Source organism: Gorilla gorilla, chromosome 10, assembly GCF_029281585.2.
Source record: "Gorilla gorilla gorilla isolate KB3781 chromosome 10, NHGRI_mGorGor1-v2.1_pri, whole genome shotgun sequence".
NCBI classification, from domain to species: domain Eukaryota; kingdom Metazoa; phylum Chordata; class Mammalia; order Primates; family Hominidae; genus Gorilla; species Gorilla gorilla.
In genome coordinates this window covers 90,619,820-90,638,090 of record NC_073234.2, presented here as the reverse complement: position 1 = coordinate 90,638,090, position 18,271 = coordinate 90,619,820, and the positions used below count along the sequence as shown (strand labels likewise).

Genomic DNA, 18,271 nt, shown 5'->3' with positions numbered 1-18,271 from the left:
AACAAACATTCTAAATATGTGTATGATGCTTCATTTATTTCTTTCATGCATAGTGTGTGCAAGACGAAGAAGCCAACACAGATGACCTTACGACTCTGGATAGGAAAGCCCTCTTACAGCAAGGTTATGCAGACAACCCTTGGAATAAACAACAGAGGGCAAGAAAATTGGATGCAGTAAGTTGTCAGCATTTTTACTTATTTGGTGAGCCATTAATCTTATTTGCCTTCTAAGATTTTAAAGACTGAATGGAATAAATAATTGCAACAGTTGAATTTGAACTCGGGTGAATATTCATTAATGGAAAATTGAGTCCTCATTTTTATAAATGATTGAATTATATTTGGTATATATTCTGTAAAAAAATTGTCTTGAATCTTTAGGTGTTTGAAAAATTTAGTTTATACTGTTCAAAATGTGAGTTGGCTGCTATTTATGTTAGTGAGTTTATTTGGTGTCACCCCCTCCCCCAAAAAAGCAGCCTGGTTATTTTTTTGAAGTAATGAGCTCCTAACATTAGATAAATTCAGGCCAGTTAAGGAAATTCCAGAAATAAGTTATTTTTCTTTTTTAGGAAAAGTGAAGCAAAACTCCAGATGCTCAATATTAACTTTAAATTATGTCTTTTGCAGAATCAATTAGGTTGGCAAGTATGGTTTAGACCAGTTCTGGCACAAACAGATAATTAAAACATTTCTGTAATGTTCTGGGGTAAGGGACCAAGCTGCTTGGAGTTGGAGGTCACTGACCACCCCAGAAACCCAAGTGATTAATGTCTTAGGCATACTTATAACGGATTGTTGGAATGCCAGTGTGGTGGCTCACAAGTTGGGAAAACTCTGGTTTCAATAGCATAAATAGTAACAAAGCAATATGGATTTAGTTAGTTACATTACTATTATCATTGAGTGGCAATTCAATATATATTTTATTTGGGTCACAATCATCCAGAATCAATTATGTTCTGAATTAATAGTCATATATAATCAATCTCTGGACTACGTGAACTGATTTTCTGTGGATGTCCCAAGTTGCAAATTTGTGAGTTCTTTTACTTAAACCACATGCACATTATTTTTTTGGTGCCTATTATTACTTGGATATTTATGTTTAATAGAATGAATATTATCAGGATTATCCTAAAAATTAAAAAAGCTACTTTATAAGGAAAATAGTGTTTCAAATCAGGCTTATTTTGATATATCCCTGAAGTTATATTTGAAATGGGTATTGCAATAATTAAGGCTCATTGGGTATTGTTCTTGATGTAATTCAAAGCAATCTGGATGTTAATGGATTTCTTTTCCTTACAACTACATTATTAGGAGCAATGTATCTAAATTCATTATCAAGTTTTATTTTATTTTGATAGTACTCATTTAACTGTCTCCTCCTTCCCCTAAGGAAACGTTTACATGAGTAAGCTTTCAGGGCATCTGAAATTAGCACCTATTTGTTTTAAAATGTAGGTGAAAACTTCTTTATTTAATTTTAAACTACTTAAGTGACAATAGAAGCAGTGAAACTACAGATTTTGTGTCCATCTCATCTAGCTCCTTTGTCATTTTTTAGTGTTGACAGATCCTTCCATCAGTGTCACTTCTGCTTGTAATCTGCTTTATGTTTACACAGATCTCTAAATCAGTGTGCCTATGGGTTCTAAACTTTCCTACAAAGTATAAGGCACTACAAGCTTCAACACTGAAGATGGGCTTTCTGCATGGGCTCTATGGTGTTAATTAATCTCCCCTCTTTGGTTTCTGTCTGGGTTTTACATCTGTGTTCAGCCAATGTGGATCTTTTCTGTGTATAATTTTAATGTTTTAGTCAGTGTCCACTTTATGAATCACTCTTAGATATTAAAAAAATACCTTGCTTTACTTTTAGGTTGTGCTAATTTTTAAACATTTTAATTGCTGTTTTAAATTTATTACTAAATAAAAATCTTATAAAGCATCATGAGCTTAGAGAGTGACACAAGATGTATTAAATAACATAAGCTTTATATAGGACATATTAAATGTGTAAACTACACATTTTGAATTTCTACCAAACCAAAAAACTAGATTCAGTGTAGGCTAAATAATATTTAAATAATGTTAAATAACAGTGTTTAATAATAATTTAAACATTATCAATAAATAAAAGTGTTAAATAACCTACCTTATGTAGCCTATAATATAGGCTAAATAAGAGTGTTATTTAACCTACATTAAATTTAATTTTAACATTCTTATTAAATTTTGGTTTAACATTATTATTAAAACTAAATTTAGGCTGGCCATGGTGGCTCATACCTATAATCCCAGCACTTTGGGAGGCAGAGGCTGGTGGAGCACTTGAGACCAGGAGTTCGAGACCAGCCTGGCCAACATGGTAAAACCCCGTCTCTACTAAAAATACAAAAGTTAGCCAGCCGTGGTGGCATACACCTGTAGTCCCAGTTACTCGGGAAGTTGAGGAATGAGAATCACTTGAATCTGGGAGGCGGAGGTTGCAGTGAGCTGTGGTAGTGCCGCTGCACTCCAGCCTGGGCAACGTAGCAAGAGCCTGTCTCAAAAAAAGCCAAAAAAACTAAATTTAGTGTAGGCTAAATAGCATTTAAATAATTGTGCCCAACTTTTCCGATTTTCTTACAAGTTTTTACTTTTTGTTTTTGTGATATGTCTTTAGACATTCTTATTTGATATTTTGTCTCAATTTTAAATAAAGCACTTTTTCTAAGGTTACAAAGCCTCTATCTTAATTTCATTTATTGGAGTGATCAATGGGGATGACAGTAATTTACATTCTAAAAATAGAACAAGCTTTGTTTTGACCTCTTAATTTTTTAACCTCTTTTATTTGCCTTTCTAAAGATACATTTTAGTCATTATAGCTGCAGGATAATATAATTTGAATTAAATGATTACCAGTATTTCAATTAGATATGACCTAAAAAATAGTAAAAATAGTTTCAGATGAATTGGAAAAGTGAAAAATAGTATTAAGAAAGCTTAATCAAGCTAGTAATTGAGAAAAGTTTATTAAATATTATTGATGCATTATATGCAGAGAAAATATACTTTTGATGAGGAGAGTTTTTGTTTGTTTTTCCGTGTTTTGGATATTTTATGAAAGGTCGAACAATTCAAACTCAGTTTTGCCTTCTTTTGCTATGAATAGTGTTAGACTAAGCTTATTTTGTGTCAGTGTTGGTAGCCTTCTTGGAGCAGGTTAAGATGCCTTTTGCAGGACATCTCTTGAGGGGAGGAATAGAGTGGAAGGATGCCATAGTCTCTTTCTCCTTTAGTCTGCTCCATAAAATGCAAAGGCAGCTCATGAAAATTCTGATGATTTTTACTGAAATTTAAGTGTATTATTTCTTAGAAAACAAATGATATTTGTAGATTAAATGATTGAAATTTAAATTTAGTAATGATGGAAAGTAATCTATAATCTATAATAGTAATCTATTTCCATCTATATCTAAGATGGAAATCAGAGATATTTAATTTATGTTTTAGAACTTTTGTGTTAAGTATTGTATGGTTCTGCTTTATGGATGGTGAAATTGTCTTTATTTAATCTTCCCAGGAAATTGTGGCTGCAGAGAAGAAGAAACAGATTGTTGCAGAGCAAGTGATGACAGACCACTTATCTAGGTAAGAATTAGCAACTGGTAATAGAAATCAATTCAGAAAGTTTTCATTAAATTTATTTTCATGCATGACATTCATATCCTTGGTCAATTAAAGGGTGGCTAACTCAGAGGTTCCCAAACTTTCTCTGTTTACCGCACCGTTAGTGTTTTAGTCATTTTTTTCACAGCACTCTTAGACGAATAGAAATACCTAACAGTTCTATTTGTTAAATATTTTTCTCTAAACAACTTAATAAATATTTATTTCCTAACAACTAATGACCATTTAAAAAAATAATACACATAAATTGAAAGAAGATATCCTTACTTTATTCTTACTAAGGATCTGTATGCATCTTATGGGCACTGCACAGTGTCTCAAATCCTAGAATCATTTACAATGCTGCCGCTTTCACTTTATATTCCATATTGATTTTCACCTGATATTTGCTTTTTATCATAGCAACTATAGAAAACTCAGCTCTGCAAAGATGTAACATCATTGAAGGAGTATAGTGTGCTGTCTTGTTGAAACTGTGAACTACCCTGAGGCTGAACTAGTAGTTTACTTGGTGTGCAAGTGATGTCAAGTATCACTGAGTTTCCCTCAAAAATTAAAAATATCCCACAGTGCCCCTGTGAGTTCACTGTGGTACCTCAGGGTTCCTTGGTGCAGTTCGAGAACTGTGAGACTGTTAAGAATTTTAAAACCCCTTAGAAAACTAAAGTTTTAACATACGCAGTGCTGAATTGCTTGATAATATGGAACTATGCTAGAATTTCTGAAGAGGTTGGAATAATCTACTTCAAGGAAAAAGTAAGACTTAGCTTTGAAAAAACTGTTTAGTTGTGTGGCAGAAAGAATGCATGACAGAAATAATGATGGCTGTTTCTACATGCATGTTTTTCAGTAAATTCTTTGAAATAATTATACCTAGACTCCCATGTCCCTCCTTCCATTGTCTCATGAACTTAGTGTTTTCACCTCCACCATCCATGCCTCCAACAACTTTTTTCCATAAGTAGTGACATCCATATTGCTAGACTAATGATTTCTCAGTTCTCGTTTACTTGACCCGTCTGCAGCAGTTGTCTCATTTGAAACTTTATTTTCTTTGAGGCAGGTTTTTTGTTTTTTTTTTTTTCTGCATGGCTTCCTGCACGTGACACTTGACTGTTCTCCTACCTTTCTCCCCTTCTCAGGATCTCTCCTGGTTCTTCTTCATCTTCCCTACGTGGGTGTACCCAACAGCTCAGTTCTTGGACCTCTTTTGTGTTTGCTTTTTAAGTGATCTCATCCAGTATCATGCCTTTAAAAACCAGCTATATTCTGATGCTTCTCTAAGATTTCAATTTAACTTTCTCCAATCTGGGTGTCTGAAATTTTATTGCCCTCTCTTCCTCCATGACCAAATCTTTAATTTTCCTCCATGGTAACTCAATTCTTCATGTTACTAAGACCTAAAATCCTGGTGATGCTTTGATCCCTTTCTTTCTCTCAAATACTATATCCAGCTTGTCAACAAACATGCTCAATCCTGCTATCAACATAGATTTACTCCCTCTGCTGCCACCATCCTGTTCAAACTTATTTTGTGTGTCTCCTGGATTATTTCAGGGACTACTTAACTGGCCTCCTTGTTTCTGCATTTGCCTCTTACTGGTTTATTTTCAACCAGGCACCCCATAGTTAATCCATTAAAAGGCAAGCCAGATAAAACCTTCCAGGAATTTCTCATTTTAATCATAGTGAAACCTACAAGGCTCACGTATTAATTATGTGTCACCACAAAACTCAGTAGCTTAAAAGAACAGTAATTTTTGCTCATGTGTCTTTAGGTTAGCTATCAAGGCTTGCCATGGCTGGAAGGGCCTTACTTTTTATTTTGACCAGTTGTATATGAGCAAAAGCAATGGTCTTAGGTTTGATCTTAGGCTTTAAATGATCTCATGTGTTTCCATTTGCCCTTTAGTGCTTCTGCTACCTTTGAGAGAAGAACACTGCTTGGCTAGCCTGGTAGTCTCAAGAAAAAGGTCCTTCTACAAATGCCAGTGAGCTACTTAGCTGAGACCATCCTAGATAAACAGATTTCCAACCAACCCCCATTTGCATGACTTAGTTCAGTTGAGATTAGCAGAGTCGTATAGCTGTGTGTAACTGACCAAAGCAAGTCAAAAGCTCAAGGTCAAGGGGTGAGAAAGTACATACCACCTATAATGAGGCCATAGCAAGGATATGGATCAGGATTACTAAAAAATTCGGGCCAATAACACAGTCTATCCAAGCCCACCACTGGACCTTGGACCTTGGACTTCTCTCCCTCTTACCTATTCTCCTCTAGCCATTTGACTTATCCCTGTTCTGGAACATACCAGGTTCCATTCCTGTCTTAGGTACTTTGCATTTATTTTCCCCTCTTCTTGGAATGCCTTTTCCTCAGAAATTTATATGTCTGCTTACTCATTTTAGCTCATATCTTTACTTAGAAGTCACCTTGGTGAGGCCTACTTTGGCCTTACCATAAATAAACCATAAATAAATTTAAATAAATAAATTGACCATAAATAAATTTATGATCCCTTTCTCAAAACTTTGTATCTTCTTACCATTTCTTTTTTTCTTCCATAGGGGCATGTAATTCATGTTGTATTTTTCTCTGTTTATCATGCTAATTATCTTTCAGCCTCTTCAGAATGTGAGCTTCATGAGGGCAGAGCACTTTGGAAGTTTTGCTCACTATTACACTCCCATTGCCTAGTCTAGTAGCTGTATAGTAAAACTTGTTGAATAGGCAAATGAATGAAAGAACTGGAAAAGAGGACTTAAATACAATCAGCAGAATTTGGTTTTAGGTTTAGCTATGTGACTAATTTGCTGTTTGAGCTTTCATATTTTCCTTCTTTATGTCTTGATTTTTGCTTCTGCCAAATTAACATTAAGATTTCTTATAACTCTAACATTCTGTGTATGTATATTTAACACAGAACTGATAAATAAAGTGTGAGAATAGAATAGGTGCCACTTTTTTATAAATGCCAGCCTTTTTCATTTGGGGATTTAAAAAATATCTTAATGCTCAATTTAAAAAGAAGATTTAGTTCCTAACTTGGCACACAAATGAACAGAATCTACAGTATATGGTAGAGATGACTAAAGCTTTTCCTGAATGTTCCAGCAATTGAAATAACTCAATAAATTCATAAGTTCTTCTATCTTTGAATTGCTGTTTCATTTTCATAGTTTTGAAGGTTCATGATACCCTTTAAAAAATGTCTACTCATTTATTCTTTTATCCAGTTAATCATCAAATTTATTCAGACTTAGGGTTTTGCCAGGCAAGTAGAAAAAGCCAGAGAGGGCAAGATTGTTAAAAGGTGTGTACAGGATTATATTTTGATGAATCGTGGAACCCAACCTGGTTAAGGAGGAAAGTAAGTGTTACTGGATGGTGCCATGTAGTTCCAGGTTCTTGGTGTCCTGAACAAAGAACTGGACGAGACACACGCAGATAGCGAAGCAAAGCAGCAGAAGTGTATTAAGTGAAGTATTACACTCTTGGAGTGGGGGAGCGGACTGAGCTCTGTGAGATGAAATCTACCTTAGTTTGGTACTTTGGGTCTTTTATGTGTTTTTTTTTTGTTTTCTTCTCTTCCCAAGGATGCCTAATCTGTAGCCCGTGTCTGCCTTTTGATTGATAGATGTTGCTTAGTTAATTTGGCCCTTGTGTGCTTGTGTGTCATCTCCATACCATAATTCTAAGTACATGCGTGATATGCAGTCCATATGCATGAACCATAAGTAGCTAATTACCATATTGGGTCATTTTAAGCATACTTCTTTTTAATGAGCATGCCCATCTCTGAGGAGCTGCCCCTGACAGGTTTGGTCCAAACCTAGCTGGCCATGGGGGCTCCTTACCCACTTTTTATTTATTTTTTTTTTTTTTGAGACTGAGTCTCGCTCTGTCGCCCAGGCTGGAGTGCAGTGGTGTGATCTCGGCTCACTGCAAGCGCCTTACTCACTTTTTTTAATCTCACTTTTGTTTTGGCTGCTGAACCTCTGCTTCTTATCTCGCTTCTTGCTCAGTCACCCCTTCACCTTGTTTCTGCTCTCATGCTTTTACTCATTCTGTTCTTTATCCAACTTTTAATTCCTTTTGCTATTTTCCTGCATCATTTCCCCTATTTTCCTGCCTCCTAAGGATATGAGGATAACCTATCATTCTTACCCTTAAAATAATATTAATAACAACAATAACAAATCAAAACTATTACCAGTGGAGGGTGTCCAGGTTCTTTGCACTTTGAACAAAGAATTGGACAAAACACAAAAGCAAAGCAAGGAAAGGATGACGCAACAAAAGCAGAGATTTATTGAAAATGAAAGTATACTCCACAGGGTGGGAGCAGCCCATGCAAGTGGCTCAAGGGCCTGATTGCAGAATTTTCTGGGGCTTAAATACCCTCTAGAGGTTTCCCATTGGTTACTTGGTGTACATGTAAATGTATGTAATGACAAATACATACATACATTTCTTTCTACTTTATCTATTTACATACATTGTCTACTTTGTCTATGTAAATGAAGAAGTGGCCTGCAATCAGTCTAATTGGTTGTGGAAAGTGACCAATCAGAAGCTGAAGTGAAGTTACAAAGTTGCACCCTATGCAAACATCTGATTGGTCATGGAAAGTGACCAATCAGAGGCTGAAGTGAGTTACAAAGTTATCCTCCTATGCAAATTTAGATTTGGCCCACAACCATCCTGATTGGTCTTGGGAGGGGACCAATCAGAGGTATTTTCAATTTTTCATCTGCCACACAGGAAAGGGGGGTGGTTGCAAAGGGAGTAGCCTCTGGTCCTGTTGTTACTTGGGTGTGGAAAGTTGGGATTTTCCTTTTGATTTAGTTCTAGGAAGTCAGTGTGAATGGACCTTAGGTTTCCTGCCTCCAGACCCTATTCTTCTGCCTTAAAAACACGATGACACCTATGTTCCTTATATTATTAATTGAATCTCATTTCACATTGTTCAGTTACTATAGATCTTTCTACTTGGTGACCTCAAATCCAGTTAGTTTTCTAGTTCTGTTGGTGTTTCTTGAATTTGTTCTTTCTACTTTGTCTATTTATTTACTTATTATTATATTTTGTTTGTGTTCTCTTGTATTTATGTATTTTATAGCTTTGGGGTACGTGAGATAATTTAACAATATAATTTGTAAAGATCAAGTCAGTGTACTTGGAATATCCATAACCTTAAATATTTGTCTTTTCTGTATGTTAGAAACATTTGAATTATTATCTCCTAGCTACTTTAAAATGTACTATATATTATTGTAACTATAGTCACCCTACTGATCTATGGAACACTGGATCTTTTTTCCTTGATCAAACTGTGTGTTTACTGCCACCTTAGTGCAGACCCTTACTATCACTTTTCTAGCCCATTGCAATGCCACCTGATGGGCTATCATGCCTCTATATTTATTCCTATTCAGTAAAATATGCAGTAAAAGGGGAATTCGGAGGCAAAGCCTCAACTATTGAGTGCTTCTATAATACTTCGTAGATTATAGGTACTCTCCTAAACAATATGTATATGTTAACTAATTTATTTAATCTTCACAGCATTTCTGTGTGGGAGACACCATTACTCTTTCTTTTATTAATGAGAAAACTTTGGCCCAGAGCAAAATGACTAGATAGGGCTACACAGCTAATTATCGCGGCAGGCAAGGATTGAATCCAGGCAGTCTAGTTGCAGAGTCTGTACTCTCCTCCATTACAATGTGTTCAGTCCTCAGGTGTGTCCTCACTGTGCTGTCTACTCCTGTGGCCGTACACATATTGTTCCTCTGCTTGTGGTACCCTTACTCCTTCTCCTCTGAGTGCTAGCTTGTACTCAATTTTTTTTTTGGATTATATCACAAGAATCTTTAATGTTTACTTTAACATTGACTCCTGGTGGGGTTGAAAATGTGTTTAGTAAAGTGTGCCAAGTGCCCACATTGAGGCCAGTTCCGTTCAAATCAGTTCACTCTGCGAGGATGTTTTCTGTGCCCAGCAAGGTCATGAAGAGAGGGGCCTTGACTTTTCTCTTGGTTAGGCCAGCTTTGCTGGTGAGTTCTTCCAAACTTTCCAGGAGCAGCCTACCCCAATACACATCATCAGTCCCATACGAAAGAATAAGATGGAAACCTTCTCAATATATTTCATCAGTTTAGCACGTCTCTGGGACAAAAATCCAAGAAAGGTAGCACGAAAGCGAAAGCGCCAACCAAACTTACTTATAAACAAACATGCGTATGTCCTAAACACTACACAGTAGTACCCAAATGACAACGTTGCATTAAAAGTTATAAAAGCACTGTACTGTAAAGTTACACGTGAATACTGCACTGTAAATCCTGAATACTCTAGTGACCCACCCCCACCCTTCCACAGGCCTGGTGAGGGTCAGAAACCATTCACCGGCCTCCAGACCTTGCTAGTCCTCAGAGACACTGTTACAGGAGCAGTAGGCAGTGGGATTAGCCTCCCACAGAGCTCTGGCCTCCTCCATAGCTTCCCAGTATCCGGAAGGCCTGCCTGGCCAGGAACTCCATGATTTGCATGTTCGTAATTTCGCGGCTTGCCCGGGAACACCAGCTGCTCCACGTAGGGGCCGAGCCGGTACTTCAGGTAATTCTGCTGGACGAACTCCTCGGTGATGAGCTTCCGCAGGTTCCCGAAGGTGGAAGGTGGAGTGCTTCTTCCAGGGCCGCAGCCCCAGGACGCGCAGCACGTTCTAGACGGCGCTGTCTCTGGCGCCGCGGCCCTTCAAGTAGAATGAGGCTCAGGATCATGAGCAGGAGGCCTGTCAGGACCCTTCTGTTGCTCAGAGCCACCCTGTCCAGCTCCTCGGGCTCCAGCGCTTTCATCAGCGCAGACTTCATGGTGTGGAGGTTGGACAGCCTCAGGTGCAGCCTGGTCAGCCTCTGCGGTGCATCCCGAACACCTGGGCGAGGATGAGGCTGGTGAGCCTGAATATGCCCCTCCATCACTAATTGTAGCTGCCGACGACATCCTTCACCATGTCTGGAAACCAGATGATCATCTTCTTCTGGTCCTTGACCCGCATGTACCACACGAGCTCGTCGTGCGCCTTCTGCAGCAGCTGTGCCGGGCCAGACTGGGCAGTGCTAGGGGCCTGGTGGGCGCCGCCCTTCTCCGCGGCCTGCTGCTGAGCCTTCGGGTCGCTCGGGGCCTGGGGCAGTGGTCGGGTCTCCAGGAGGGCTCTGCGGCTCTGCCAGGGTCGCGGACGGAGGAACGCCTACCGGAACCCTAGGGTTGCTATGCACCTCGGAGCTGGAGGCCTCGGCTGCAAAGTTGGGGTCGCTCAGATCCTTACTTTGTTCCAACCGGTCTGTGCCCTCTGACAAGAGCCTCTGCGTCCAGAAGCACTTTGAGTCTGCCCTCCCTCCGCCGACTCCTGGAGAGGAAGTCTTGTACTCTCACCTTTTAAGAATCAGTGCAAATATCTCCTCTTCTAGGATGCCTTTCATAAACTCTTCTCTATGTCTTCTAGGAATTAAGTTATTCTCTTCTATGTTTGTTCATTGAATTTCTGTTGTGGCATTTATGGCTTTATATTCTTATTTTACTTTACCTGTGTTCTCTCCTACACACCTCCCACATGATCAGAAACCAGCACTGTGTCTGCTTGTTTAAAGAATAGTAAAATAAAAACATGGAGCTCTTAGCTCCCTCCGAAATTTCAGTTCCGTTTTAGATAATACTTCTGGAAAAAGAGATAGGAATATTTACTTTCTTATGGAAAATATTTTTTAATAAATTTATTTAATAAAAATATTCTGACAGTGTTGTAAATTTGCATTTGGTATATGAACTTTTAGAACTGCTTATAAATATGTGAATTTTAAAGTAATGCATGATCATATTTAATTGTTGGACTTTTTATTTTCCTGTATAGGGCTGTAATCAGTGATCCAGAACAAAATTTAGCCATTGAGCAAAAAGAAAGTGATCATATCCTTCCAGATTCAAAGATGACACCTCTTCGATTTAGAAAAAGAACACTACATGAAACAAAGTAAGAAGATTTTAATTACATAAAAAGAGGATGCACTATGTTCTAAAAGTATTTTTAAAATGTACTTCTGTGTCTAGCTGGAGCTTTTGTGTTTGTTTCACTTTTTTCTATATAAAGAAAAGTGGAATTTTTTGAGTTCAGCTCCCAGTTCTGCTACTTCATGATATTAGGGGCAATACCTTATTTTACTCTCTTTGCCCTCCAGATTTTTTATTTGTAATTTAGGGGAAAAAAAGCCACAACCTTTGGAGATAATGGATGTGAAAATGTATCATATAGTTACCGAGAAATTTTACGTGTGCTATATATACTGGCTAAATCTCATTGGCGTATTAAAACTTGGTGTTGATTATAAGATTTTTTTTGCATTTTATGTTGTAGCTTTTTCAGCCTTAGAATTGGTATGATCTTTTACAATCCTCTGATGCTGTCCACTTAAATTCTTCAACAGTTTCACTGACATCTAACCTCGGCTTTAGTAGACATAAAAAAATCTACCAGTACCCACAGTAGCTTTTTTATATTTTCAGACTACTGTAATTCTTAGTACTTTCTTATCTTTTTTTAATCGTTTTGTCTCATTCTTATTTTCTGAAAGCCGTTGCTTTCATCCATTTAAATATTTGGAAGCATTATGTGTTAGTTTCCTATTGCTGCTGTAACAATTACCATGAGCTTAGTATTCTAAAACACAGATTTATTGTTTAATTGTTCTGGAGTTCAGATGCCTAAAATCAAGGGATTGATAGGGCTACATTCCTTCTAGAGGTTTTAGGGGTGAAGCTATTTTCTTGCCTTTTGCAGCTTCTAGAAGCTGCCTTCATTCCTTGGCTCATGGCCCCTTCCTCCATCTTCAAAGTCTTCAATAGCTGGTCTCATGCTGCATCACTCTGGCACTCTTTTTCTATAGATACATTTCTCTCTACGTTCCTCCAATAAGGACATGTGTGAGTGCGTTGAATCTACCCGGATAATCCCAATAATCTCTCCATTTTAATGTTCTTAATTTATCACATATGCCACGTCCCTTCTATCATATAATGTATTCCCATGTTCCAAGGATTAGGATGTAGACATGTTGGGCCAGAGGAGGTCGTCATTTATGTACCACACATCTAAACTGTCCTTTTTAAAAGTAAACTTTCATTGAAATAAAACGTACATTCACAGTGCATAAATTTTAGATGCACAACATAGGAATTATCAAAAACAGAACAACACTCATGTACCAAATGCTCAGATCAAGAAACAGACAATTGCCAGTACCCCGAACCTCCCTTTATGCTGCCTTCCAGTTACTATTCATTTCCCCTGCTATACCAGGTTAACCTCTCTATCTTAATATCATAGATTAGAACTGCCTGGTTATGAAATTTATGTAAATGAAATTATAAGAAATCTAGACTCTGTCTCCAGCTTGTTTTTTTCTCTCTAATGGCACTTATTTGTTAATTTAATTGTATATAAGATGTACAACATGATATTTTGATATACATAGTGAAATGTGTTTGTCTTCTTTTACCCAACATTAGGTTTGTGAGTTTTATCCACGGTGTTATTTGTAGTTGTCTTTTTTTAATCTCATTGTTGTATAGTATTTCATTATACCACATGCCACAACCTATCTATTCAGAGGTTGATAGATATTTGGCTGTTTGTGAATAGTGGTGCTACGAACTTCCTTGTTCATGCCTTTTGGTAAACATATGTACTCATTTCTGCTGAGTATATACTTAGAAGTAGAATTGTTGGACCACTTAGTATCCATATGTTCAGCTTTGAAAGATGCAGCCAAATAGCTTTCCCAACTGGTTGCTGAAATTTACACTCCCACCAGTAGCAGTATGAGTGTTCTTGTTGCACCATATCTTTGCCAGAGCTTGGTATTGTCTGCCTTTTTTTATTTGAGTTCTTCTTATGGATGTGTATTAGTGATTTTAATTTGCATTTCACTGGAGACTAATGTAGTTGAGTACTTTTCCATATGTATATAGGCCATCTTGATATCTTCATACAAAATTTCCATTCAAGCCTGTTGAGTTGTCTGTCTTTTTAATATTTATTTGTGGATCTCATTTACATATTTTAGAAATGAATCCTTTTTCAACTATATTTGTTGCACATATCTTTTCCTACTCTGTAGTTACCTTTTCATTCTCTTGATTATATCTGTCTCATAAACTAAAATTAGAAGTAGGAGTTTTAACATAGGCCAGTTTTCCTCTTTCCCTGTATTGTTAATGTCCTTTGTATATTCCTTAAAAATAATCTCTGCCTACCACTAAATCATTTTCCCTCTGACTTGTAATGCCACATATGTCATATGTCAAGTTGTTATATGCATGGTTATGACATGACATATTTATATGCATGCCAAATGCATATAAATATGCATTTGGTTTCTAGGCTTTTTCTTCAGTATTATCTGTTCCCTGCGTCAATATTATCCTATCTTAATTAGTATTGCATTGTATTAGAGTAAATACCTACAGCTTGTTTAAAGCTAATCTAGGTCCATGAAAAATCCTGTGGGGGTATCGATTAGAATTATTGAATTTTTAGCTTTCACTCCTCTTATCCCCCATTTATTTTTCCCAGAGGAGGAGAGAGTTCTGCTTCATAAATTTAGAGGCAGGAATTGGCATGAGTAGTACAGCCCTTCCTCTCCCCTTTGTTTGGGAGGCAGCAGCACATTCTGCCCTGTGCATTGTTTTAGAGGGTCCCTCCCCAGTGGAAATGAGTGGGTTAGTCTGTTTAATTATAGTGGTAAGGAGTAGCTTGTGGTTGCTGCATACCTAAGCCGTGGTTTCTAGTAGCTTTATCAATACTAAAATTCATACTTTAATCTTCAGTCTTTCTGATTCTTCTTTATGTATTGGTAAAGAACTTGGGTTCCTAAAAGGAATTGGGCATCTAAAACCCAACATGGCACTTTGCATTTTATAATGTAAATACATATTTACTTTTATCTTTTCAAGAAGCCTGTAGGGCCCTTGAAGCTATTACTTCCATTTGTCACTGTTAAAGTGAGTTCTGTTTACTATTGAAAAGCAATATAATGAAATGGTTAAGAGCAAAGTTTTTTCTAGCTCTGCCATTTACTAATCAAATGGCCCTGGACAATTTACTCATCTGTCTCTGTTTCTGTAAAATTTATTTGAAAAATGGGAATAATAACACCTCAGAGTTATTATAAGTATTAATAAACCAATACACATTAAATAAACCAATACACATTAAAGTGATTTTAACAATTAAATTCATTTTAACAATGACTAGTGTCTGGGAAATTCTCAATAAATGGTAGCCATACTGTTGCTGTTATTGTCTCAGCATTTAGAATTGTTTCAGGCACATAGTGGGCATTCAATAAACACATTAATCCCAGCAGATTAAATTGAATTGAGATGGTTACACTCCCATGGCTCTACTCTGTGCTTACAAACTCTCATTTGGTTTGCAGGCTCACGTTTCCTGTTCCCTGCTTCCTTTTTGTAGATACCTAGATTTTATAGAGGTATAGCTTTCAAGATCCCAGTGACCCACACACTTACTTACTAATTACATTACTGCCATTTCATTATACCTGCAGTTTTATGGAAGGAATATTCTTAAATTATTTGTGAAGCAAAGGAGAAATATATCATTTAGTCTTCAGATCTCTTAATATAAAGGAGATGATTGGCAGTAGGGTGCTTTGGTTTTGCTTTATATTGTTAAATAGAATTTTAGGGCTGGCAGCCTTTATGAGATCATTCAGTACTGTCTGAAGGCCATAATGATTAAATAACCTATTGATCTGTGACAAAGTTCGAACTTCATTCAGCACTCTTCCCCACTCTTTAGTTATTCTGGTAAGGAATGTTTTCAGCTACACATCACTGAAAACCGATTGATAGTGGCTTAAACAAGTCAGGATTTATTTTTCTTATATAGTTAGCTGCTTGGAGGTAGGCATTTACTGGTTTTGGTTCAGTAGCTTAGTGATGTTACCGCTCTAGGCTGGCTTTCCTATATCTTTTTGGTCGTTCTGATGTGGTGGCTTGATCTCATGGTGGCTATAGTGGCTCCTAGCATCACATCCCTGCCACGTTCACAGGCAGGAACTCTTCTCATGCCACTCTCTTACCAGGACAAAAGAAAGTCTTTCCTGGAAGCTTACTGGCAGAACTAGGTCCCTTACTCATCCTTAATTGCAAGATGCTAAGAGCAAATTCTTTTTTTTTTTTTTTTTTTTTGAGACGGAGTGTGGCTCTGTCGCCCAGGCTGGAGTGCAGTGTCGCGATCTTGGCTCACTGCAAGCTCCGCCTCCCGGGTTCACGCCATTCTCCTGCCTCAGCCTCCTGAGTAGCTGGGACTACGGGCGCCTCCCACCACGCCCGGCTAATTTTTTGTAATTTTTAGTAGAGACGGGGTTTCACCGTGTTAGCCAGATGGTCTCGATCTCCTGACCTGTGATCCACCCTCCTCGGCCTCCCAAAGTGCTAGGATTACAGGCATGAGCCACCGCGCCCGGCCGCTAAGAGCAAATTCTATGGTGTGAGGGAAGCAAAGAAGAAGAGGGTTAGAAATGGCATTCAGATAGCCCTGCAACAGTGCCAGTCGCAAATGTTGTATCTCTGTTCAATATTTACTTTTATAGCACTTTGATGCTATAGATTCTAATATAAAAGTCATTCACGTATTATATACTATATCTCAGAGTTATTTCTTTTGTGTCTGCTACAATTAGCAATCTGAAAAAAAGAGTTTTTTTACCTTTATTGTTATCCAATCTGTGTGGTTTCAAAATATTAACATAACTTTTTTTGTACATTTATAGTTTCCATCAAGTTATAGGTATCTTGAAAAATTACTGACAAAATGTATTTCTTAACAGGATAAGAACTCATTCTACATTAACTGAAAATGTGCTTTCTCATAAATTACAGTTTGATGGTAGGATCGTATCACGGTAATTGTGATTTTATTACAATTTTTAATCCTATGATTATAAAAACGTATTCTCTTTTTGAATAGAAATGACAGTAATGAGATTAGATAGGTTTGTATCATTTAAATAAAAATACGTGAATTTAGAACAAACATTTAAAAATAATAGCTATTAATCTGTTATAAAAATATAGGAAATATGAATCTGTAGGAAAAACATTCTAATTAAAAGTTATCTTTAAAGTGAATTTAAATATTTTTTAAAAAGTAACAGCAGTGAATTTTTAAAAGAGTTATATTACTACTAGAGTTTTGTAAACTGAAAACTAATGTTTTATAAGCTGCTTTATTTAATTTTATCTTAATGATTTAACAGATTATTGATAGGTGCAGTAAGTGACAAGGAAAATAATTTTTAAATCTATTACTTCAGTCTTATAGTCTTCCAGTAATTAATAATTCTACTTGATGTTCTTTGTATATTACTGATAAAATGTGTATTTTAAATTATCTTATTTGTTTAGTGAATTTAAAGCTTTCTATGACAATAAAAGATAATAAATTTGTATCTATGGGTGCCTTCTTGCAATCTCAACACTTTTAAAGATAATTCACATTGTCTTAAAAGTCTATGTTGAATTAATAATGTACATAGTAAATATATCCACTTTTCATGTCAGTGTAAGTTTTTTCTGCATTCAAATCTAACTTTTAGTGGACATTTCAGCAAGCTATGTTTTTGTGTTTTCCCTACAGTTTCCCATAACCTTCACTCATTGCCACGTACATAAGAGAGTTAGCTATCCTTCTTGAGATGAACATGTTTTTTAGTTAATTCATCTAAAAATTATTCTATTTGAAGATGTTTGATTTCATTCTATTTTTCCAGTAATGGACGTGATGCTTGCAGAGAGCTAATTGGGTTCTTTTTCACTCATGACCAATCCCTTACAATTTATGAATATCGACAATTTGGGAAAAATAGGTATGCCATAAAACATTGTTAGAACTCTGGAGATGTTCACTTCCGAGAGAAGCTATATAACTTTCCATTTTTTTTTTCATTTACTTTCTAGAACAAATGTGCTTCCTTTTATTCAAAAAAGCATTTATAGTCATCAGTGTGGACGAAGAAAAGGAAAACAATACCGACTTGGTGATTTTTATGTTGTAAGTGGTGTGTGTGTGCGCACACATTTACTACCAGATGGTGGATTTTGTGGAGTCCCATGGAGGTGGAGGAGTAGGGTTTCTAGTCTTCAATTTATTTCCTCTCCTGCATCCTGAACAGGGTCATTTGTGTGGGCTAATGGTTGATGTTTTGCCAGGAGCTTCTGCTTCCCAGCCCCAAATCTCAAGTCTGAATCCAAGCATAGCATTTATTTTCTGTAACACCCCTCTTCCCATTCCACAACGTGGGTTGTCTCCAGATGAAGTTGTATCTTCGTACTTTGAAAAGTTCTTCAAAGCTGTGTCATTGGGTAAGTGGCTATCTCAATATTACCCAAAGTAGGTTTATCCTCTGAGGATGGACAGTTTCCTCCATGTGAAGGGGTATGGGCCTCTGGAGCTGTCATTTTTTTGATGGATAGCCTATCTTCCTTGTGATTTTCCCACTTTGGG

The 18,271-nt window shown here is 36.9% G+C and overlaps 1 protein-coding gene and 1 pseudogene across 9 annotated transcripts in view; one reads left to right on the top strand and one right to left on the bottom strand.

Annotated features, from left to right (window-relative positions):
* Positions 1–18,271, top strand: part of CAPS2 (calcyphosine 2) — a 114,744-nt gene that overhangs the window by 74,248 nt on the left and 22,225 nt on the right. For 6 of the 9 annotated variants that reach the window (XM_063694165.1, XM_063694164.1, XM_063694163.1 and 3 more), the window contains 6 exons: positions 54–176; positions 3,577–3,644; positions 11,597–11,716; positions 16,596–16,670; positions 17,538–17,633; positions 17,725–17,818. In XM_063694165.1, the coding sequence (XP_063550235.1) occupies positions 54–176; positions 3,577–3,644; positions 11,597–11,716; positions 16,596–16,670; positions 17,538–17,633; positions 17,725–17,818 (576 nt within the window). Of the gene's footprint in view, positions 1–53; positions 205–3,576; positions 3,645–11,596; positions 11,717–16,595; positions 16,671–17,537; positions 17,634–17,724; positions 17,819–18,271 lie in introns of those variants that run through there. The other 3 variants (XM_031001160.3, XM_063694161.1, XM_063694166.1) reach the window with 2 other exon arrangements.
* Positions 10,112–11,556, bottom strand: LOC115936471 (necdin-like; annotated as a pseudogene).